The sequence below is a fragment of the Phascolarctos cinereus genome, unplaced genomic scaffold (assembly GCF_003287225.1).
Source record: "Phascolarctos cinereus isolate Bilbo 61053 unplaced genomic scaffold, phaCin_HiC Scaffold_5;HRSCAF=322, whole genome shotgun sequence".
NCBI classification, from domain to species: Eukaryota; Metazoa; Chordata; class Mammalia; order Diprotodontia; family Phascolarctidae; genus Phascolarctos; species Phascolarctos cinereus.
Window position 1 is genome coordinate 437,608,641 of NW_027555958.1, and position 24,285 is coordinate 437,632,925.

Sequence of the window (24,285 nt, forward strand, 5' to 3'; positions counted from 1 at the left end):
TCAGAGACATTGGTTCTAAAAATTCTTTCCTAGCTTTCTGCTTCCCTTCTAATCTTGGTTGCTTTGGCTATATTTGTGCAAAAACTTTTCAATTTAATGTAATCAAAATCATCCATTTTGCATTACATAATGTTCTCTATCTTTTCTTTGGTCATAAATTATTCCATTCTCCATAAATCCCTCAGGTAAACTATTCCTTGTTCTCCTGGTTTACTTATAGCACCAGCCTTTATCTCTAAATCATGTATGCATTTTGACTTTATCTGGGTTTACAATGTTAAAAGTTGGTCTGTGCCTAGTTTCTGCCTTGCTATTTTCCAGTTTTCTCAGTAGTTTTTGTCAAATACTGAGTTCTCATCCCAGAAGCTAGAGTCCTTGGATTTATCAAACAGTAGATTACTATAGTCATTGACTATTGTGTCTTGTGTGCTTAATCTATTCCACTCATCCACCATGCTATTTCTTAGCCAGTACCAAATAGTTTTCAGGATTTCTGCTTTATAATACTGTTTAAGATCTGTACACTACGGTCAGACCACCTTCCCTTGCATTTCTTTTCTTAAATTCCTTTGATATTCTGGACCTTTTGTTCTTCTAGATGAATTTCATTATTATTTTCACTAGCTCTATAAAACAATGTTTTGGTAGTTTGATTGGTATGGCACTGAATAAGTAAATTAATTTAGGTACAATTGTCATTTTTATTATATCATCTCAACCTACCTATGAGCAAGTGACACATTTCCATTTCTTTAAATCTGACTTTATTGGTGTGAAAAGTGTTTTGAAATTTTGTTCATACAGTTACTGGGTTTGTTTTGGCAGATAGACTGCCAAATAGTTTACAATGTCTACAATAACTTTAAATGGAATTTCTTTTTCTATCTCTTATGTTGGGCTTTGTTAGTAATACATAGAAATGCTGATGATTTGTGTGGGTTTATTTTATGTCCTGCAACTTTGTGAAATTTGTTTATTATTTCAAATACTATTTTACCTGGTTCTCTAGGATTCTCTAAGTATACCATCATATTATCTTCAAAGAGAGGTAGCTTTTTTATCTTCTTTGTCTTTTCTAATTCTTTCAATTTCTCTTTCTTCTCAGTGCTAAAGCTAACATTTTTTCGTATAACACTGAATAATACTGGTGATAACAGACATCCTTGTGTCACCCCTGATCTTTCTGTAAATTCTTCTAGCTTATCTCCATTACATATAATGCTTCCTGAGGGTCTCAGATAGATACTACTTATCATTTTAAAGAAGGCTTCATTTATTCCTATGCTTTTTAGTGTTCTTAATAGAAATAGGTGTTGTATTTTATCAAAAGTTTTTTCTGCATCTATTGAGATGATAATATCATTTCTGTTAGTTTTGTGGTTCATATGGTCAATTATGCTGATAGTTTTCCTAATATACAACCAGCCTGGCATTCCTGGTATAAATCCTACCTAGTCATAGTGTATTATACTTGAGATAAGTTACTGTAATCCTTTTGCTAAGATATTATTTAAAATTTTTGCATCTATCTTCATTATGGAAATTGGTCTACAATTCTCTTTCTTCGTTCTGGCTCTTTCTGGTTTAGGGATCAGCACCATATTTGTATCACAAAAAAAAATTTTGGTAGGACTCCTTTGCCTATTTTCTCTCATAATTTATATAGTATTACAACTAACTGTTTAAATGTTCAATAGAATTCATTTGTAAATCCATCTGACCCTGGAGATTTTTTCTTAGGGAGTTCATTGATGGCTTATTCAATTTCATTTTCTGAAATGAGTTATTTAAGTATTTTATTTCATCTTCTGTTAATCTAGACAATTTATCTTTTTGTAAATACTCATCCATTTCACTAAGATTGTCAAATTTATTGGCACACAACTGAGCAAAATACCTCCTAATTATTATTTTAATTTCCTCTTTTTTGGTGATGAATTCTCTTTATTTTTGATACTGGTGATTTGGTTTTCTTCTTTCTTCTTTTAATGAAATTAAAGAAAGGTTTACCTATTTTTTTCCCGTAAAATTAGGTCTTAGTTGTATTTATATTAAGTCAATAGTTTTCTTAATTTCAATTTCACTGATTTCTTCTTGGTCTTCAGAATTTCTAATTTGGTATTTAATTGGGGATTTTTAATTTGTTCTTTTTCTACCTTTTTAGTTGCACACCCAACTCATTGATCTCCTCTTTCTATATTTCTTTTTGTCACATAGGACATTGTGTCAGAGGCTTCAATTTACCTATACAAGGCTACAGAAAAAAGATTTTACTTCAAAGCAGTATCCATCTTGATTCCTAAGACATGGCAGACAAAACCAGACTATGAGAAACCGAGACTTGAGACTTACAAAAATGTAAGATCATCAGACTCTTATTTTTATTAAACAGTAGGTCTTTTTGTGACCTTAATTTTTAAAAAATTCCATTTACTAACAATTATTTTTCTTAAATCTTTCAGTGCAAAAATTACAAGTTTTGTTTACATTCTACATAACAAAAAAGGTTTATTCAAAAATATATTTCTAGGCAGACATCATCATTGAAGTCCCTAATCCCCCAGGCAATGATGTTCCACGAACTGACCACTTTGGACAGTGTGGAGAGATTGGACAGAGAATTCATCTAACTCCTAACGTCGCATTAGGGAAAAAGTTGGATGAGTATGGACCACCAGGTATAGTTATTGACAAAAGTCTAGTAACGCATCATATCCATAGCATATTTTGTTGCATAGATTTCACAGTACACATAGAATATGGTTGTCTTGATTTGAAAATGCAGATTAGCCAAAAACATTGCAGGGACATTCCTTCTTTTCATCTATGAATGAGTAGCAGTTTTCCTTCTCCTTTGGAAATGCAATTGTTTTAGATTAGTGGTCTCTGTTTTTTTACTGCCTTCCTTATCAGAAAAAAAGGGAAAAAACCAGTAGCTGAATGGAGGTTGGATTGAGCTGGGGATTGAAGCAGGCAGACCCACCAGCAGGCTATTGCCATAGTCCAGGTGTGAGGTGATGAGGGCCTGCACCACAGAACTGGCAGCATCACATGGGAGAAGGGTCCATATTCAAGAGATGCTTCAAAGGAAAAATCAATGAGTCTTGGCAACAGATTGGATGTTGGGAGTAAGACACAGAGAGAAATCCTCTATGACACCTAGGTGTGAGCCTGATAGGAAGAAGAAGCGGGGGAGGTTTAAAGGGAAAGATGATGAGTTCAGTTTTGGCAACATTGAGGTGATGATGTGTACTGCATATCAGTTCAAGATATTTGAAAGGCAGTTGGAGACATGAGACCAGAGGTCAGCAGAGAGATTAGGGCAGAATAGGTTCATTTGAGAATCATCAGCAAAGAGATGGTAATTAAATTTAGGGGTTTGATGGATCACCAAGTGAAATAATATAGAGGGAGAAGAGGGCTCACATTAGAATCCTGAGGGTCATTTCTTAGGTTAATGTTTTGGCTCCCCTGGGGCCTGGGCCTCTATCTTAAAGACTACACTTTTAGAAAACATATCCAATTAAAATATTTATCAATATTTTAATGGAATACTCACATAGAATTGAGGGAATAACCACATATTTTTGCATTTCAAATATATTCCCACAGGTAGAATTTTAGTTCATGAATGGGCCCATTTGCGGTGGGGAGTATTTGAGGAATACAATGAAGCCGAGCCTTTCTACCAGTCTAATGGAAAAAATGTACCAGTAAAGTATGAATATCTTCTTTTAACTTTTTTTGTGAACTACATGAGATTTAAATTATCTTTTCTTGAGTTAATTTTCAAAAATATTTCAATTATCAAGATTGTTTTCTTTCGACTGTAGACTACAACAATATTGTATGTATCATCAATTTCATTATAACCTTTTTTTATATAATATGTGACAGGTTCCTACCCCAGCATACTTCAAAGCAGAGGTAGTTATATCAAAGCACAGAAATTTTTTCTGAATCTGAGGCACAAAATCATGACAGACCAACTCTTCGGTGTTGCTGTATATGTCTGGAACAGAGACACTTGCAAACATGGTGTTAGATACAAGCCACCCCTACAGAGATAGACCTAGCACATGTCCCTGCTGCCTCCTCAGGACATCAGCAGTACACACTGACAGACAGAGACAGTAGAAGCCCCCCAAATGTTGGAATACCATACCCTCACTGTACCAAAGGACCTACCTGGTCCTTTTCCTCTTTCTCTTCATACACAATCAAGGTATTGAATGATTTTAGGAGGAACCACAAGCAACTTTCTATTACTTTTCACTTTCACAGTGGGTAATTACACCTCTCAAGGAAGGAAAGTGCCAGTATCCTTCCTTATGCAGGCTACACTTGCTCTCTTCTTGTCTCTGCAGGAAACCCACATTGCTCTCCCTCTTGGGTTCACAAAAGTTTTAGCTTCAGTCAATCCACAAGCATTGATGAAATACCTGTGTGTGGGGTGTGCTAGGTGCTGTCCTAGGTCCTGGGGATTCAAAGGGAAGAGTGAAAGCCTCTGCTCTCAAAGACCTTGGGATGGGTGGGAAGTGCAGCCAGGTGGAGCAGTGGATACAGCACAGGCCCTGGATTCAGAAGGACCTGAGTTCAAATCCAGCCTCAGACACATAACATTACTAGCTGTGTGACCCTGTCCAAGGCACTTAACCCCATTGCCTAACCAAAAATAAAAAAATATAACATCAAAGACCTTAGGGGAAATAACCTGTACTTATATACATATATCCACAAAATAGATGTGAAATAAATGCAAGGTATTGGGAGGGACATGAGTCTTTGTGGTACCCTTATTTCCTCTCCATGCTTGCCCGGGCCAGAGAGCTCTGAGAGGTGCTTTGTTGAGAACTTTTGATCTAATGAGTGAATTAAACCTTGTGAAAGAAGTCAATGAAAAACAAATTGCATTCTTAGGAATACAGATAAAAAAAACCTTGAGCTGCCTCACATGTTAGTGGTGATAACAACACTGAGCAACTTCTATAGTTGCTAAGAATGAGGAAGAGTTCCTTTTAATTCTCATGAGGTTGACAGTGAGGAGACTGGAGTCCATCCCTGTGAGCAGCACAGTCAGAGACACCAGTAAACCTGACCTGGTACTTCTTGCAGACAGGCTAGGATTGTGATATTCCAAGAAGCCCATCTGAAATTCCCTGAAGGAGTTCCCTGCCAAACATAAATTGTTCTTCCTGGCTGCCTGAGACTTTGCTGCATAAATGGGTTGCTTGACAAACACATTCGGTGATGAAGAATCCCTCATGTAATCACATCAGGGATATACATAGGTTGGGGTGGTATGTACAAACTGACGTTCTTAAAGTCTAATCCTAATATATTTTCAGATGTTCTGAAGGTATCACTGGTGCAAATAAGGCATATACATGTTCTGGAGGCAGCTGTTCAGTCACATCATGCACAACAGATCCCAAAACAGGAAAGTTTGACAAAGACTGTATTTTCTTACCTGACAAAGTTCAGACTGAGAAAGCCTCCATCATGTTCATGCAAAGCATCAATTCTGTAAGTATTTGGATTATTCGTTCTGAAGTCTGTAAAAAGAAGAAACAGGGTCTGTTCTAACCTTAAGAGCTGACATTTATTTAGGGTTAACGTTTACAAGACACTTTGCCTCTACCTTCTTATCTGATGCTTAGAATGACCTCATTTGCCATAACCTTCATTCCTATTTTACACATGAGGAAATGGAGACTTGGAGAAATGAAGTGAGTGATGCCTGCTCCCTCTGCTAGCTCAGGGCCCTTTCCTTACCCCAGTCTCTCTATCAGAACACCTATCCAGATAACCTAAGGCAGGCCCCTTAGGCTAGGCAGACCCTCACTGAGCCATTATTTCTCTAAAAGGGAAGGCTGAGGATACAAAATCATGAGAATAAAAGAGAATACCACCATCATTTCTCCAATCCTCTTATTTCCCCCTCCCCCAATACACTCTGGACATTCTCTTTTAATTTAAGATCTTGAAATTAAATACCCTGAAATCCTTAAAATAAACAAGCAAATTTGGGGCTTTGAGAGTGAATACTTTCTTGAAGGTTAGAGAAGATAAAGGGTCATGATATCCTGCATAGTTCTTTTTGATCAATTACATATAAAAATGATTTCTAACACTCATTTAGAAAATTTTTTTGAGTTCCAAATTCTCCCCTTCCCCTTCCCCTCTTTGAGAAGACAAGCAATTGCTATAGATTATACATGTACAATCATGCAAAACATATTTCCATATTAGCCATATTACAAAGGAAAACAGACAAACCTCCAATAAAGAAAGTTTTTTTTAAAAAAAGATTCTTTGATCTGCATTCAGACTCCATCAGTTTTTTTTCCTCTGGAAGTGGATAGCACTTTTTGTCATAAATCCTCTGAAACTGTCTTGAATCTCAATAGCTCTTTTTTAATGTTTAACTTTCTGTTAAACATTATCCTATCTCTTTATAATTGTCTAAAGAGTCTAGCCTTTTGAAAATTATTCACACTATAAATAAGTTTAAAGTAGTCTTATAAATCTCAGTAATTTCAGCATTTTAGCTCAGAGGCCAAATGCTTATTGACTGACTGACAGAAGTACTGCCTTCCCATTTAGGGGAAAAAGGCAGACTAAGCTATGGTTTCTGCTTTCTGGCTGTCTGACTAGGTTTTACAAGTATCTAAGGAAAGAAGGAAAGGGAAGGCAAAGTAGAAAGGTGAAGATATAGCCAGCCGAATGCAGAATTCGAGATAAGAGCAAAAGAAATAATAAGGTTCTCTTAAATGAGCAATGCAAAGAAATAGAAATAATAGAATGGGAAAGACAAGAGATTTCTTCAAAAGAAACTTAGAAATATCAAGGGAATATTTCATGCACAAATGGACATTAAGAAGACAAAATGTATGTACTTGATAGAATCAGAAGAGATTAAGAAGTGGCAAGAATATACAAAAGAACTATGCAAGAAAAATCTTAACATCACCAATAACCACATTGGTGTAGTTACTGATCTAGCACCAGACATCTTGGAGAATGAAGTCAAGAGGGCTTTCAGAAGTATTGCTAACAATAAGACTAGTGGAGGTGATAGAATTCCAGCTGAGTCATTTAAAATCCTAAAAGATGATGCTGTTAAAGTGCTGCACTCAATATGCCAGCAAATTTTTAAAACTCGACAGTGAACACTGAATTGGAAAAGATCAGTTTACATCCCAATCCTACAGGAGAACAATGCCAAGGAATGTTCAAATTACCGAATAATTGTGCTCATTTCACACACCAGCAAGGTAATGCTTAAGATTCTGCCAAGCTATGCTTCAGCAATATCTGAATCAAGAATGAGAAGAAGAGCACACTAGTTTTCGAAGAGGCATAGAAACTACAGGCCAAACTGTCAAAACTTACTGGATTATGGAGAAAGCAAAGGAATTGTAGAAAAACGTGTCCTCCTGCTTCATTGACTACACTACACCCTTTGACTGTGTGGATCACAACAAAATGTGGCAAGTCCTCAGACAGACATCTCAGATCATCTTATTCGTCTCTCAAGGAACCTGTTTGTGGGTCAAGAAGCAATAGAACCGAACATCGAACAACTGATGGGTTAAGATTGGAAAGGGAGTTCAACAAGCCTGTATATTGTCACCTGATTTATTTAAATTATATGTGGAGTACATCATGTGAAATACCAAGCTGGATGAATCTGGCACTGGAATTGATGATGCCAGGAGAAGTATCAACAATCTCAGATTGTAGATGATGCCACTCTAATGGCAGAAAGAGAAGAAGACTTACAGACACCCTTATGAGCGTAAAGGAAGAGAGTGTAAAAGCTGGCTTGAAGTTTACCATCAAAAAAAAAATCTAAGATCTTGGCAACTTGTGCCATCACTTTCTGGCACACAGAGAGAGAAGAAATGGAAGCAATGTCAGATTACATATTCCTGGGCTCAAAGATCACTGCAGATGGTGACTGCGGCCATGAAATTAAAAGATGCTTGCTCCTTGGAAGGAAATCCATGGCAAATCTGAACATCATACTAACAAGGACAGACATAACCTTGCTGACAAGATCCATACAGTTAGAGCTATGGTTTTTCCAATAGCAGTGTATGGTATAAGGAAAGCTGAGCACCACAGAATCAACACATTTGAATTGTGGTGCTGGAGGACTTTTGAGAGACTCTTGGGCAGCAATGAGATCAAATCAGTCAATATTTAAAGAAATCAACTCAGGCTGTTCACTGGAAGGTCAAATACTGAACCTGAAGTGTAAATACTTTGATTATATAATGAGAAGATGGCAGGACTCATTGGAAAGATCCTGATGTTGGGAAAGATTGAAAGCAAAAGGCAAAATGATGGCAGAGGATGGGATGGATAGTGTGATTGAAACAAACATGAATTTGGATAAATGTCAAGAAATAGTGGAGGATAGAAGGGTATGGCATTCTATGGTCCATGGAGTCACAAAGAGTCAGACACAACTGAGTGACTGAACAACAAAGCTAAGCTTTCAGGAAGGTAGATGGTGCCTCACTGAATTGGCCCTTCATTGTCAAACATTTCTCAAAAATCTTGCTAGAAATAATATATGTATGTATATGTATATATGTACATACACACACACACACACACACACACACACACATATATGTTCCTAAACTGGTTTTTTTCCAGCTTTCTTGCTTTTCAGGAGTGACCTTGACCTAATTCTTTATCTTGGTGTTAAATATAAAAAAGCAGCCAATTGCACATAGAACCTGAAAAAAAGAAGAGCAACAATGTGGCTTAAGAGGGAGCCCTTCATCACTGAGAAACCAAACGATTTTCTGTAAAATTGTATTCCCCCTTTGGTCCAGAGAGGATGAAATAACAGGGACATGTCACTGAATAACATAAAAATATCCCAGTAAACAAGTCACAATAGTTGCACAGAGATATAATGGAATTTGAAAATATTTTCAGGTAAAATGTCCAGGAGCTATTCCATTACTTCATAATCCTATCCTTAGGGAATGGCAAAAAGTTTCAAAAATTATGGTAATAATCATTATAGATTTATACATTGCTTTAAGACCTCCAAAGCATTTTATAAATATTAGCTCATTTTTATCCTCCAAAAACCCCAGAAGGTAGCTCATATTATCCCCATTTTATAGATGAGGAAACTGAGAGTGACAGAAGTTAAGTGACTTGTCCAGGGTCACTAGTAAACATCTGAGTTGGGATTTGAATTCAGGTCTTCCTGACTATAGGCCCAATGATGTATCCACTATGGTACATGGCTGTGCTCCATTTGAGTTGTTTTAATTTAATTTAATTTAATTTAATTCAATTCAAGAAACACTCATCAAACACCTACTTTCTCATGGGATTGTCAAAGTTAGTTCCTTTTTTGGCTAGGCACACAATAAGCATTTAATATGCTGTAAAACAGTTGCTTTTAGCTGAGTAATTCAAGGGGCCTGCTGAGAACTTTTGGACCCTAGCTCTGTAATCCTATGGATTAGTCTTCCCTCCCAATTTTGACTCAATGAAAAATATGGCAAACACATGATCTGTGCTTCCATGTATGGCACTTCTGTCTCCTCACTGCATCTAATAAAGGGTCACTTGTTCTCTTCAAGCACAAGAGCCTCTAAGAGACTGAACTGAATGAAGTCTCTGGTGCTGACAGAACACTCCATTCCTGCTGGAATCCAGCAAGGAGGGGCAGAAACAGAAGTTCCTGTGAAAACAGAGTTAACTGCGGGCACTGTGCCCATCTGTGTTAGGCTGACCCCACCCTTCTATATGGTCCAAAGCTACCTGACCTGGACAACTTCCACTGCCACTAACCATTCTCTCTGGCAATAGCCAAGTCCATGAAGCTGCAACAGTGCTCAGCAAATACCACTGGAACAACATAGTATTCAGGGGTTTGTATGCTCAAATGTGGTCCTACCCAAACTCTGACCACGGCACGAATCTCATCCACAATATCTGTGACAGTTTGTTTGTCTAGATAAAGATGTCCAGCAATAGGAAGTCTTCCACTGAGTAATGAGGTGTTTATCATCTCTGGGAAATACCCAATTCCATTTCTGGAAAGCTAACTCTAAATAAGTTTCTCTTCACATAGAGCTAAAACCTGACTTTCTGTAACTTATAGCCATTGGTCCTAATTCTGTACCCACACACATATACACACACACACAACCATCTAACCAGGCTCAATAACAAGTCTAACATCTTTTCCATTTATATCACTTAAAATATTTGTAGAAAGCTATCATGTTCCTTAGAGCCTTCTCTTCTTCAGGCTGGTTTTCCTCCACTCCTTCTACCTGTCTTCACATGGTGGCATAGTTCAGAGCCTCCCCACAGTTCTGGTCATCTCCCTATGTATACTTTCCAGGTGGACACTGTCCCATCTACAACGTCATCCCCAGAACGAGACTCAGTACTTCAGGTGTGGTGGGACCAGGCCAGTGAAGAAGGGCACTCTCATCCTTTGGAAACTCTATGTATATTAATGCAGCCTGGGATACATTTACTTTGGGGGCTTACATCAGACTATGCATGGGATCATGGGTTTACGACTGGCCATTATTTTAGAGGCCTTCTAGTTCACTTTGCACATGACTAAGTGAGATTCAGAGAGGTAAGTGACTCAGGTCACACAGTAACAAATGGCAGAACCAGAATTTGAACTCAGGATCTCTAAATACAAAGCCAGCACTCTTTCTACTGCTGCCTCTCTTCCAGACTCCTCATGCTGAGGGTGCAGTTCACTATAAACACCAGGATTTTTTTTCATTGAGGCAGTAAGTTGGTGTACTGGGCCTAGAGTCAGAAAAATGTGAGTTCAAATCCAGCCTCAGACACTTTCAAGCTGTGTGACCCAGGGTAACTTGCTTAGCCTCCGCCTGCCTTAGTTGACCTGTATGTAAAATGGGGATAATAATAACACCTATCTCCCAGGATTGTTATAAGGATCAAATGAGATAATAATTGTAAAAATACTTAGTACTGTGCCTGACATCTAAAAGGTGCCTTAATCATTTCTCGCCCTCATGAACTCCTTTCTAGACAAATTTCCCCATTCGGTACTTGTGATTCTTGAACCCACCTAAAGGACTCCCACTTCTCCTCACCTTATGGTCTTTACCTCGCTTCCTATTCCAGCCTAGTGAGGTTTTTAGGGAACTTGAAGCCCAGTGTCTTAGCTATCCCACCCAGTTTTGCAACATCTGAAAAGCAGACACAGATGCTCTTTATGCCTTCATTCAAGTCACTTAAAACTCATTTTAAAATTAGATTAAAAATTAGGTAAACAAATAGAACAGCACAGGGCCAAGGAAATGTCCTTGTGCCATTCCACTAAACGTAGCCTGCCATACTGATACCTTTGTATTACTACATGAATTACCACTTCTGGAGTCAGTCAACCAAGGCTGAACCCAATTAGCTATATTATTTTTTTCTACAATTTTTCAACATGTTCACAAAGATACTCAGTCAAACATTTTGCTGAAATCCAGATGCCTCAGATGTTGCCATGATGTCTCTGTCTAGTGAGTTGGTGATAAACAGAATCAAGGTCAGTCTGACATGACTGCTTCTTCAGGAGCCCCTGCTAGCTTTCAGTCATTGTCTCTTCCCCTTGTAAGTGCTCATACTCAAATCAAAATCAGAATCCTAGACTCAGAGAAAAGTCTAAGTGGAAGAGGATCTGGAACCCAATCAGTCAATTTCACCATTTATGTACTGGGAAACGATGTGGGCAAACGTAGGCTGGTAAATGTTTAACTAGTGACTGAAAAAAAAATATATGCAAGACACATTGTAAGTGATAGCGGCATTGTTAACATTATCTCTTCACTTTCTTAAGTCTATACCAGTGTGTCAAACTGAAATAGAAATGAGCCCATTGATCCATGCAGAAGGATCCCTTTACCTGGATAATGACTTGTTTTAAAATGTAATCTTATCCACATTTTATTTTTTTTATTTATTTTGTTAAATATTTCCCTATCTGGTTTCCAAGTGCATGGGCTGTCAATCTGTCACCTGTAGATACTCAATGAAAAAACAAGCCAAGCTCTAATTTGTAGTATTTGCTGATACCTGACGTGGAAAAGCTCATGCTGAAAATTCAACTACTGCTCTTCACAGCCCTTAGGTTGGATCAAGCACATTCAAGATGCAGTCCCAGAGACCATTTCGGGGGTCTGTTAGGTCAAAACTGTTTCATGATGATACTAAGGCATTTTATTTTCTAATGTGGTAAATATAAATAGGTAAAACAAACATAAACACAAGCTCTCAGGGGAAGGGTCCTCAATTATTTTGTAGTGTAAAAGAGTCCCAGAACCTACTTATCTACTCCAATGTCTTCACTTTGCAGGTGAGGAAACTAAGGTTAAATTACTGAGCCAAGACAGTGGAAGGGGCAGGTCTAGAATCCCTGGACTGTTGAGGAGTTTTCAAATGAGTTACTTCCCCCCCTAATCATCATAGGGTTGCTTTTGTGTCATGGACCAATCAATACACTGGTGCAGCTTTTGGAACCCTTTACATAATCAAGTTTTAATGCACAAAATAAATAATCAGATGACAAACAAAACCATTATTTAGAAAGTATAAAATGTCTTTTCAAAACTAGTCACAGACCCAGGTTAGGAAGCCCTGGTTCTTAGTTTTCATATTTGTCATGCAATTGGGCTTTTTCAGGTGGTTGAATTTTGTACAGAAAAGAACCATAACAAATGCTCCAAATGCTCAAAACCAGAAGTGCAGCCTCAGGAGCACATGGGAAGTGATCCAAGATTCTGAAGACTACAAGGCTTCCACTCCGATGACAGCAGCACAGCCACCCCAGCCCACCTTCTCGCTGAAACAGATCCGAGAAAGGATCCTGTGCCTAGTTCTGGATAAGTCTGGAAGCATGGCGGTAAGCCAAACCTGCCCCATTCTCCTGGAGGTGGGAGGGGTGTCTTGACAGCACCTGATGGACCCACAGAATCTTGGGCTTGTTGGAAACCACATTGATCTCATGGTTTAAAGGAAACGAAGAGCAGGGAATCCCTCACCCTTCACCAAGGTTCCCCTCTCATACTCATACTCCCACTCCTCCTCTTTCTCCAGTAAAGATTCATGATGAATTATCCCCTGTATCAAGATGATACTTTGTCAAAGAGTGAATAAACTAAGAATTTGCTCTACATTTCACTTCCCAGCCCATGAGAATCTGTAGTCCCTGTTAACTGAACGACCCAATCAACTTTGCATGACATCATATTTTCCTCCTTTCTTCATGATTGTACAAAGTCATCAAACATCCTATCTAAAAATGCAGACCAGATTCTATACTTTAAAAGACCAGCAACTTCATTAATATGGGCATTCTCTACTCTACTCTGCCATGCACCACTGATCAAAATGGCTTAGTAGTCCCATCATAAAAGTTTATTAGTTCCTTGTTTGCAAATAATTCAGTAAGAGACAATCTGGGGGCAACTATGTGGCACAGTGGATAGAGCACTGGCCCTGAATTCAGGAGGACCCAAGTTCAAATCTGGCCTCAGACACATAACACTTACTAGCTGTGTAACCCTGGGCAAGTCACTTAACCCCATTGCCTAGCCCAAACAAACAAACAAAAAAGAGACAATTTGGTATAAGTGGATGGAAAGTTAACTTCTGAGTCAGGAGGATCTGGTTTCAGTTCCCACATCTCACATATACTGCTTAGGAAATTCCCTGAAACAATAATTTGCAGAGAAGGTGCCACCCTACCCCAGTAGAGAGATTTTCCTCATTTGGGAGTACCTGCACCATTGAAATCACAGGTCAAGTCTATCCTACATAGTAACTCATCTCTGGTGATGTGGCTCAAATTAAAAGGCAAAAATATTTCACACAACTTCTTTCATCTACTAAGACCAACACCAACTCATTCACAACCATGCTCCTACTTAAAATACCATACTTCAGTGCTTTCAGAATCTGTTAACATGGGTCCACCAATGTTCAGAAAAACCCTTCTACCACTTGAGCTTGCAGAGTTACTACAGCTGAAACATGCACTGTACCTATGGTCACCTCGCAATGTGCCTCTCCAAATTTAAGTGGCCTTGTCCTCAGGTAGCAAACATGTAGCCCATCTCCAAGCCCATTCTCAAATCCTTTCTAGCCTAGAAGAATACTCCAGATCTTGTTTTCTATTTCCTAATCATGGAGAATCCAGAGTGTCCACCATGGGACTTAGAGCCCCTAGAGTTCCATATATGGCCTTAGTCCATCCTGCTATAGCTTGCTTGCAGAAGACCACTTACCAATTGGACTTGTGTTTTTCATGCAGAGTGAGAACCGGCTAAATCGCCTGAATCAAGCCTCCAAACATTTCCTGCTTCAGATCATTGAACGTGGATCCTGGGTTGGGATGGTCACATTTCACAGTGCAGCCTCTGTCCAAAAAGTGAACTGGTACAGATAGAGACAGATGCTCAGAGGAATACCCTCATTACCAAGTTACCTGCTTTCGCTTCAGGAGGAACATCCATCTGCTCTGGACTCAGATCAGCATTTCAGGTGAAATCGTCTCCCCTCCACTGTCTCTATTGTAGTGGATATTTTGAAAGTGAATTTCTATTTTGGATGACCTTCACTTGCCTACTGTCTAGTACAAATCTGATGCCTCTAAAAAGTGAATGTATTTCCAGGGAGGGTAAGGGATATCAAGACATGGAGATGTGGAGAAATCCTAATTAAATTTAGCCCAACGAATAGTAAGCACTTAGTGTTGAACTAAGGAAGAAAGGAAGGTAGGAAGTCAACCTTAGACTCAGGGAGACTTGGGCTCAAATCCCTCCTGAGAGGCAAAAAAGTAACTGTGGCTAGAACTATCAATGCAGAGTCAGAAAGAACCAAGTTCAAATTCTTCCTCAGAAACTTATTAGCTGTGTGACCCTGGGCAGGACAATTTATTTGTGCAGCCTTCAGTTTCCTCATCTGTAGAAAAAGCAGAGTAGAGTTGATGACTTTTGAGGTCCCTTCTAGCTCTAAATCTGTAGTACTCTAACCCATACAGGCTGTGCAATTATAAAACCAATGCGAAAGGCACTGTTAATAATATATAAAAAGGGGCATGATATGCAGCAGAAGCATGCAGGGCAACCAGGTATAATGATCTTTAATCTGGGCTCCATTCTGGGAAAGCCAGATATTTCTGTTGATTCATTTTAACACAATGAGATAAGGAGCTGTTAGTCATCCAGTAGGGGGTTGTTATAACACAGACAAAGAGTGATGAATTGATGTTTTGACTACCATTATGGAGGGTTTTCCACATTTTGATGCACTAATTCTGTCTAAAGATTGTTGCCCTTGATATGAAATAAAATTATAGAATTATCTTAGTCATCCTGTGGCCCAGCTGCCTCATTTTACCAATGAGGGAGCTGAAAGAAACAAAAGGTATCTTAGTGGGTGGGAATTGGACATACCATATATGGTATTTCTATAGTAAATGTAGTATATATTTGTATAGTAAGTAATTTATAAATAGAAAGAATGGGATAAAGATCAAGAAGAATGAGGACTAAGAGGTCATGGATGATATTATAGATGCAAACTTCAATACAGAAGAACAGATGGAACCCTGATCATAGGAACTTGAGTGATACAGAAGGAAAGAGGGTCAATGGAACAAGGTCCTGGAGGAAAGGAAAGGGAAGGCATCCAGGTCATTGAGGAGACATTGGCTTTGACATGACAGCACTGCAGTTTCCTCTTATACAGGAGGAAGGACATGGGTGAAAGACCAGAAAACATGCCAGATGGCTTCAACGTTTTCTGCAAAGGAAGAGATGATGTCATGTGCTGGTAGTTGAGAGATATGGATGAGAAGCTGGGGTCTCAAAGAGTTGGGAAAATGGTTAGAACAGATGCTGTGAGGGATATGGTAGAGAATCAAGAAAGAGTAATTGCAACAAGCATAGTAGAAGTCTGGTTGAAGTGCATGTGGCAAGTGTTCCTAGGGGGACCACTGTCTCAGGGCTGTCTGTCCCAGTCCTCCATTGCAGAGGAGCTGGAGCAGAAACGTTGAGTTACTCAGTGTTGGCAAGTAAAAGGATGATGACAGTGGAAGGCCAAAGGGGCAAGAGATTGCTGAGCATTGGATAGGGGAGTCAGACAGGGATTAAGAGATCAGAGGACATAGCACAGAAAAAGATCAAGGTTAGGAGGAGTGACTGTGAGTGACATGTGGAAATACATGAGATCATAGTTACACAAAAAATCTTCAAATCTGAGGGTTTTTTTACATGGAGCAATTTCAAACAGTGGACACATCTAGAGTAGAGCCACTATGACAGAAATTAAGTACTTGGGTCTAATACATACATTGTTTTCTATGGCATGATATTCCCCAGAAGAGGCAACGAGCGTAGTGAATAGAGTGTCGGTCTCAGTGTGTGGGAAACCTGTGCTCAACTCTGTTTCTGACCCCATAATGACTGCAGGCAAGTCAGTCAACCACCCTGAGCATCAATTTCCTAACTTGTAAAATGGAGATATTAGTACCCTAGTACTAGTACCTGCCTCATATCATAAATGGGAAACTCAGATGAGATTGTACATAAAGTGCTTTGCACACTTGAAAGCACTATAAATGCCAATCATTATTATAATCAAATGTCCTGGTCACACAGGTACAGTTAGGGGTAGCAGCCCTTGTGCTCCACTGGCATCATTCCAATGTCCAGGAACTCAAGGAAGGCCCCTAGCACATTGAATGGCTCCCTTGTGGTAAACAAGTAGAAGAATATAGACAAGAGTCATACAGGTAGTTAAGGTAATGAGCATTTCTTAAGTGCCAGGCACTGTGCTAAGCATTTCACAAATATTATCTCATTTGATTCTCACAATAGCCCTGGGAAGAAGGTGTATTAGCTATATTTTACAGATGAAGAAACTGAGGCAGGCTGAGGTTACTTGACTTGCCCAGCATCACACAACTAGGATGGTCAGATTTGAATTTAATCCCAACTCTCTCCACTGCCCTACCTTCCTGTGATATAGACAGGATGGGTTGTGATTTGCATCATGGAGGGGATATTCACATAGATGGAATTCAGATCCATTGGTATTGCAATATAATATTTCCTGTAAAGCCAGTTTTGGTTCACAGATAGAATATTGAGAAAGGCCAGATCTCAACTTCTGCTACTCAAAGTTTTAAGTGTGACCCTGCAGAAGTCATTGAAAATCAAAGTATCTCAGACAACTTCCTAAGGCTTGTCATCTGGTTTAGTGGAGGGAGGTCCTACCCCACGATTCCCATCCTAATCCCTGAACTGAGTGCTAGTAGTCATGCCTTTGCTTCTGAGTGTCCAGTTTGGCAGCTCATGTAGAGCATGGTTTCCCAAAGCCTGTGTTGGAGAACACTCTCTATTATGAAGGGGATTAGCCAAATAAAGCAGGTGAGAGGAAGCACAGGAGCACAGAGTTGGAGCTAGAGGAGACCTCACAGGCCACCTGTATCTTCCTTTTGCAGATAAGGAAACTGAGACCCACAGGGCCTCAGACTCTTCCCACCATATCATGTCTCCTCTAAGGTTCCTAAGCTTCCTCCTCTCTGGCCCTCCCAGGAATAACAAAAGAATCAGAAACAATTCCATGCACATAGTGGGTGTTCATCTGTCCAATCTCCTCAGCCTCCATGTGTGCTAGAGCCACAAAGAACAGATACCCTGGCTGGAGTGAATACCAGTGTACAGATGCTGGGTCACTCGGTTTCACCAGAACAGCCCTGCTTCCAAATGGCAGCATCAGCTGTGACAAATTTCCTGCATTAGATCAAGAGAAAAAGGTCTTGGGCTGAGTTTCTGAAAGTTGCACGTCTCGTATTTGAAAATCTCAAGACAGGAAAATCCTCCTGGGGTTCCTGGGGTCTTTCCTTTATTTTCTTCTTTCATTCCTGGCCAGACCCACTCATTCAGGGTTAGCTGGTACAACTAAGTCTGCTTACCAAGGTCTCAGATGAATCTGTGCTTTTAGGTAATAGGAAAGAAATTCTCAACAGATGGTTCAGAAATTGTCCTTCTGACTGATGGAGAAGACAATACACTCAGCACATGTTTTGATGTAGTGAAGCAAAGTGGGGCCATCATCCACACAGTTGCTCTGGGACCATCTGCAGCCATAGATCTGGAGAAGCTGTCAAAGATGACAGGTAAATGATAACCTGGAGCATATGTTTCTTCAATAGGCACAAAACTTATTTCTATATGAACCTCCCTCACATTCTTCACTGAGATCTATGGGTGAACAAGTACACGTGACCTAGGGTTTCTGAAGGCTGTGGAAGTGGGGCACAGGCTCTGGAAGATCAGGCAATAAACATTAAATGCCTACTGTGTTCCAAGAGCCCCTGAACAGCTGAACTGATGGATCCTTGAAGTAGTGAGGATCCAAGAAGGTCAATTATAAATGAATTAAATGAACTGGTTTAGATCATAAATTCTGTGACACTTATTTGAGTCCTTATGAGCATTTTTATCTCTTCCTAGGGCCTTGGTCGTGTTCTAGGTAAGTGAGACTTTAATGATTGTATAATATATACTTTATATACCACAAGCCTGTAAAATTTTACCTTTAACTCCTATGCTGAGGTTGTATTCCTACTAGCTGTAGAATGGCTGCAGGTTATGAAAGAACATAAAACTTCATGAAAAAATAACTTTGGTAAGACTATTAATTTGTCACTATCCTGTGCCAATTATTTAATTTCTGTTGATATGATCCTACTTTAGGAGGTGTGCAGACAGCTGCTACAGACAATGTCCAGAACAATGGGCTCATTGATGCATTCAGTGCCCTCTCATCAGCAAATGGACTGATCACTCAACGGTCTGTCCAGGTCAGTTTCTATTTCTCCTTTCATATGTTTTCACTATATAGGATCATGACATTCTAGGGTCAGAAAATTTAGAGTTTCAAAGGACCTCTGAGGTTCATAAAAGCATGCATCAGAGGTATAAGGTTGGAAGGAACTTCAGAGTCAGCCAGTCTAAACCATGAATTATATAGGTGTGAACGCTGAGGATGATGGACTTGTCCAGGTCATGCAGGTAATGAGTGGCCATGATGGGATATGGACTTTAGTCTTCTGACTCTATATCCAGCTTTCTTTCCACTGCACCATGCTGGGTGGGATATTAGGATCAAGGGGGAACTGACAGTATAAATAAAAGGTTTCTCACACATACATATATATATATATATATATATATATATATATATATATATATATATATACATAAATATATACATATATATGATATATATGTATATATATGTTGTATATACACAGAATTATATGTAAATTTAGCAAGTTTCATTAAATACCTACCATGTGCTAGGAACAAATTTGCAAATACTATGTCATTCAATCTTCACAACAAACCTGGGAAGTACGTGCTATTATTAGCTCCATTTTACAGATTAGGAAATTGAGGCAGATAAAGGCTAAGTGACTTGCCCAAGATCACATGCCTAATAGGTATTGTTGGCCAAATTTGAATTCAGGTCTTTCTGACTCTAAGTCTAGGGCTATATCTCCTGTGCCACCTATCTGCATCCAGATTGTGAACATTTTCACTGGCTGTCCAGGCTTGGTTAAATTTTTTTTTAAAAAGCAGTGGACATCAACATACTAATTCACATGATGCTTTAACTGTCCCACTAATATATGGAACAAGCTCTTCACCCAGACCACTTTGAGAAAGCTGTCCATTCCTAATGGCTCCTTCTAGAACCTGGGAGGATAAAGAAACTGAATTTTATGCACACCATTATTACTAGTGGACTCTTTGCATACTTCCATGCCCTATTCCCCTCACCTACAACTTCCTCACTATTAAAGACCACCCAATTGGTACTCTCTATTGGATCTCTAGCTATATCATGACTTCTCCACAATTCCACAATATTTTAGCACCTTGAAGGTCATTTGAATCCAAGCCCAAGGCCAACATTTAAATCTTTTCCAAAAATCCATAACACGCCAGCTAGGTGGTACAGTAGATACAATGGCAGGCCTGAAGTAAAAAAGATTGCTCTATGGACTCAGACATCAGCTATGTGATGTTGGGCAAGTCACTTAACTCTTTTGCCTCAATTTCCTCATCTCTTAAATGAGCGAAAGAAGGAAATGGAAAACCACTCCAGTAGCTTTGCCAAGATTATCCTGAATGGGGTCATAAAGCACAGGACAAAACTGAAAAGTCTCAACAACAAGAATCCATAACAGGCGGGATTTCCCAAGTAGGGATTAGGAAGATGAAAATGGATGTCAAAGTCAAATGTGTTTAACAAAAAGGGCATATGTCCCTTTTTACTATTTTGCTATACCTTCTTACAATTATCATCAATAATCAATCAACAATCATTTATTCAGCACTTACTATGTGTCAGGCACTGTCCTAAACATTGGAGATACAAATTAAAAATGATATGGGCCCTGCCTGCAATGAGCTTACATTTTATTCAGGGGAAACAACGTGACCAGATATATTTAATGCAAAACACTTACAGAGTACACAAAATAGAAGGGGGACATGAAGGCACTATAAGCTGGGAAGGAAAGGAGGCAATAAAGTACAAACACACCCATGTCTCCCCCATCCTCCTGTGCCATCCATTGTGCTCAACAGTGAGCCGTATGGCAGAAACATAAAGGCCAAAGAGAAGCATCATCATGTCTAGGGCTACCCATGTGTAGCAGCTTCCACTACTCAGGACATCACAGCCCTTGGGTGGGAGTTCCAAAACTGAGTAGCTTCGTTTCTCCAGGGCGTATTAGATTTAAATTTAATAACCATTTATTAAGTGCCTATCATGTGCGGAGATATTAAAAAGGAAAAATTGACAAGAGATTAACTATGGAAGGGAAGAGGGAAGAAGGAATTGAGGATGACACCAAAGGTGTAAGCCTGGGTGACAGGGAGAAGTGACTGGTATAGCTCCCCACAGTAATAGAGAAGTTACAAAGAGGGGGAACTTTGGGGGAAAGATAACTAGTCCATTTTTAGACATGCTGAGTGTAAGTGTCTCCGGGACACCCGGTTTGAGATATCAACTAGGCAGCTGAAGATGCAAGTCTGGAGGTCAGCAGAGAGATCAGGGCTGAACAAATAGATCTGGGAATCATCAGCAAGAGACAGTAATTGAATCCATGGAAGCTAATGAGATTACCAAGTGAAATGGTATAGAGGGAGAAGAGAAAAAGTCTCAGGACAGAGCATAATCAGTGGCAATCATTACAGTAACTTTGGAGAGAGAAGTTTCAGTTGAGTGATAATGTTGCGAGCCAGACTGTAGAGTTTAAGAAGAGAGTGAGAGGAAAGCAAGAAGAAGCACCTATTGTAGACAGCCTCCTCAAGGAGCTTAGCTGCAAAAGTGAGAAGAGGGATGGGATGATAGCTTGTGGGGATGGACAGATCAGATGAAGATTTCTGAGAATGGAGGAGACATGGGTATGTTTGTAGTAGAGAAGGAGCCAATGAGACAAGGAGATTGAAGATGAATGAGAGTGTGAGAATGATGGAAGGGACAAACTGCTGAAGAAGACAGGACAGAAATGGATTTCTCATGCATGGACAGGGTTTTGCCTGGTAAAGAGAAGGGCACCCTCTTCGTGTAGACAGGAGTGAAAGAGATAGTGGTAGAAGGCATATGGGAGACATGAAATGAAAAGGAAGATTAGGAAAAAAGGAACTCTCAGAAAATGTTATCAATTTTTTTTCAGTGAAATATGAGGTAAGCTTTTGAGATTAGAGAGTGAGGGAGAGGGAGCCATGGGAGGTTCAAGGAGAGATGAAAAGGTTTGGAGGAGTCTCTATGGTGAGTGGGAGAGTGAGGTAATTGGGAGGAATAAAAGGAAAACAGGACCAGGCCAGGCCAGACCAATAAGGCATGGTGGTTCAGTGGAAAGAAATCTGGATTCTTTATCTGCTCATGCCATCATTCTGAGATTAGATTCCATTTGCACTGCATGTATCTTGTATGCAGTTTTTTTTTCTTTTTGAATGTTGCTCCCAGCCCTAGTCAGAATGTGAGCTCGTGGTGGGCAGAGACTGCTCTAAATCTCTGTGCCTTTGCTCAAGATGTCCCTTCCACTCACCAGAAATCCTGCCTGTCTGCACTGCTGAGAAGCTGACTCAAAATCAAGGACCTGCCTGAGACTACAGTTTTATTCTCTCCCCACTCACAATGGAGGGAATTTCATTTAGAAGGGAAATTGATTAGAAAAGAGAAGGGAAGGAGAGTTGAATGAATGAAACTTGAATATTACCTTAGACTAAACCTAAGGGATCTCATTCAAGCCCTGCCTTTCATGTTGTTTGTGCCAGGAATATCATTCATGTACATTTGTATAACCATGACACCTGTCTCCTTTCTTGACCATCTTATCTCCTAACCCATGCTTAACCAGGGGGATAGGGAAGGGGCCTCTAATTTAATTGTTAGAGGGAACTTCCAGGTAAGGAAACTCCCTCTACCAATGCATGCTGATTCCTTCTCTGCAATTTATAATCTTTTGCCCATTGGAATGATATGACTTGTGGATGACTTATTCCTTTACCCACTCACTAAATGTTTTGTTTTCTTAACAGCTTGAGAGTAAGGGAGCCACTCTGAAGGATGGGGAATGGTTGAATGGCACAGTTACTGTTGACAGCACAGTAGGCAATGACACACTATTTCTTGTCACGTGGACAGCACAACAACCCCAAATGTTTGTCTCAGACCCCAGTGGGAAAATCTATGATACTTTTTCGGTGGATGCAAATTCCAAAATGGCATACCTCAAAATACCAAACACTGCTAAGGTGAGGAGCTTTTTCTCTTGTGTTTTCTTAAGATTTTCAGAAAAAGGAGCCAAGACTTTAATATCAGTATTATAACTTTGCAAGTATTCTTGAGTGACAAGAAGTATTTTTTACTAAAAAAAAATACACTCTTACTCCACATGTTCTCTTAAAATGTGATGAATTGACCACAATAAGCAAATGCTTCAAAAAATTATACTATAGCAACAAAGTAACTGTTATAAAGAGTATCAGGAAGGCAAAATCTAGGCTAGAAAAAAAGGGAGGTTAGGAGGGCAGGCCAGGAAGTTATGGAACCTTTTCCGATTGCTGTAAACATACTTAAGACACCCCATTTCCCCATCCAGAATTTCAGAACACATGTGTCCTGACCTCCAAAATCGTAGCCTTGTTTCTGTGGAGGAAAGACTATGGCAGGGTCAAATCTTTTAAGTCACATTTCTCATAGCAAAGGTTTCAATATCAATCAGTATTACGCATACCCCGGGGAAAGCTCTGGTCCAGCTGCTACACTCATAGGGAGGAATGGTTTGAAATGACTGTCACAACCGATAGAGAAGGAAAGTCATACAAACTCTCTAGTATATGGTTTTCTTGAAATTTACTTGTATGAATCAGATAATATGTTAAGATAGATATGGATAACAGAGAAGGCATGTAGGGCAGCTCTTAACACTGTTTTACTTTAATGAATTTCTACTGATTTTTTAGGATGGAATTTGGACTTATAGCCTTATGTCAAGTGCACAAACCGTGACTCTGACAGTGACCTCCCGTGCTGCAGATTCTAATGTAATCCCTATTACAGTGGATTCTAAAATGAATAAAGACACCAGCACCTTCCCTAGTCCAATGGTTGTTTATGCAGAAGTTCACCAAGGATCCCTGCCTATTATAGGAGCCACTGTAACAGCCCTCATTGAATCAGCTGATGGAAGGACAGTGACTCTGGAACTTCTGGATAATGGTGCAGGTAATGTATAACCTATAAAAACCTTAGGGTTCTTTCTCTTTTAAGAAAGAATTAAGATACTTTTTTTTCTTTTTTAATATTATTTTATTTTTTCCAATTACATATAAAGACAATTTTTAACATTCAGTTTTATAATATTTTGAGCTCCAAATTCTCTGCCTCCCTCCTTACCTACCAGGCACCCTCCTGAAGATGGTAAGTTATTTGATATATACTATATATGTGCAATCACATGAAACATATTTCCATATTAGTCATGTTGTGAAAGAGGAAACAGTTTGGAAAAACATTATTATTTGGAAAAAGAAAAAAATGAAGATTGTATGCTTTGATTTGCATTCAGATTCCATCAGTACCTTGTCTGGATGTGGATGGCATTTGCCATCATGAGTCCTTTAGAATTGTCTTGGATCATTGTATCACTGAGGAGAACACCTGCTA

General features: G+C 39.3%; 1 protein-coding gene across 1 annotated transcript in view; it reads left to right on the forward strand.

Moving 5' to 3' along the window:
* Nucleotides 1-24,285, forward strand: part of LOC110209957 (calcium-activated chloride channel regulator 1-like) — a 38,126-nt gene that overhangs the window by 2,404 nt on the left and 11,437 nt on the right. The window contains 12 exon segments of the mRNA XM_020988751.2: nt 2,218-2,358; nt 2,531-2,678; nt 3,613-3,718; nt 5,349-5,526; nt 12,709-12,743; nt 12,745-12,928; nt 14,339-14,449; nt 14,452-14,568; nt 18,037-18,211; nt 18,792-18,898; nt 22,656-22,871; nt 23,583-23,844. Coding sequence (XP_020844410.1) covers nt 2,218-2,358; nt 2,531-2,678; nt 3,613-3,718; nt 5,349-5,526; nt 12,709-12,743; nt 12,745-12,928; nt 14,339-14,449; nt 14,452-14,568; nt 18,037-18,211; nt 18,792-18,898; nt 22,656-22,871; nt 23,583-23,844 — 1,780 coding nt within the window.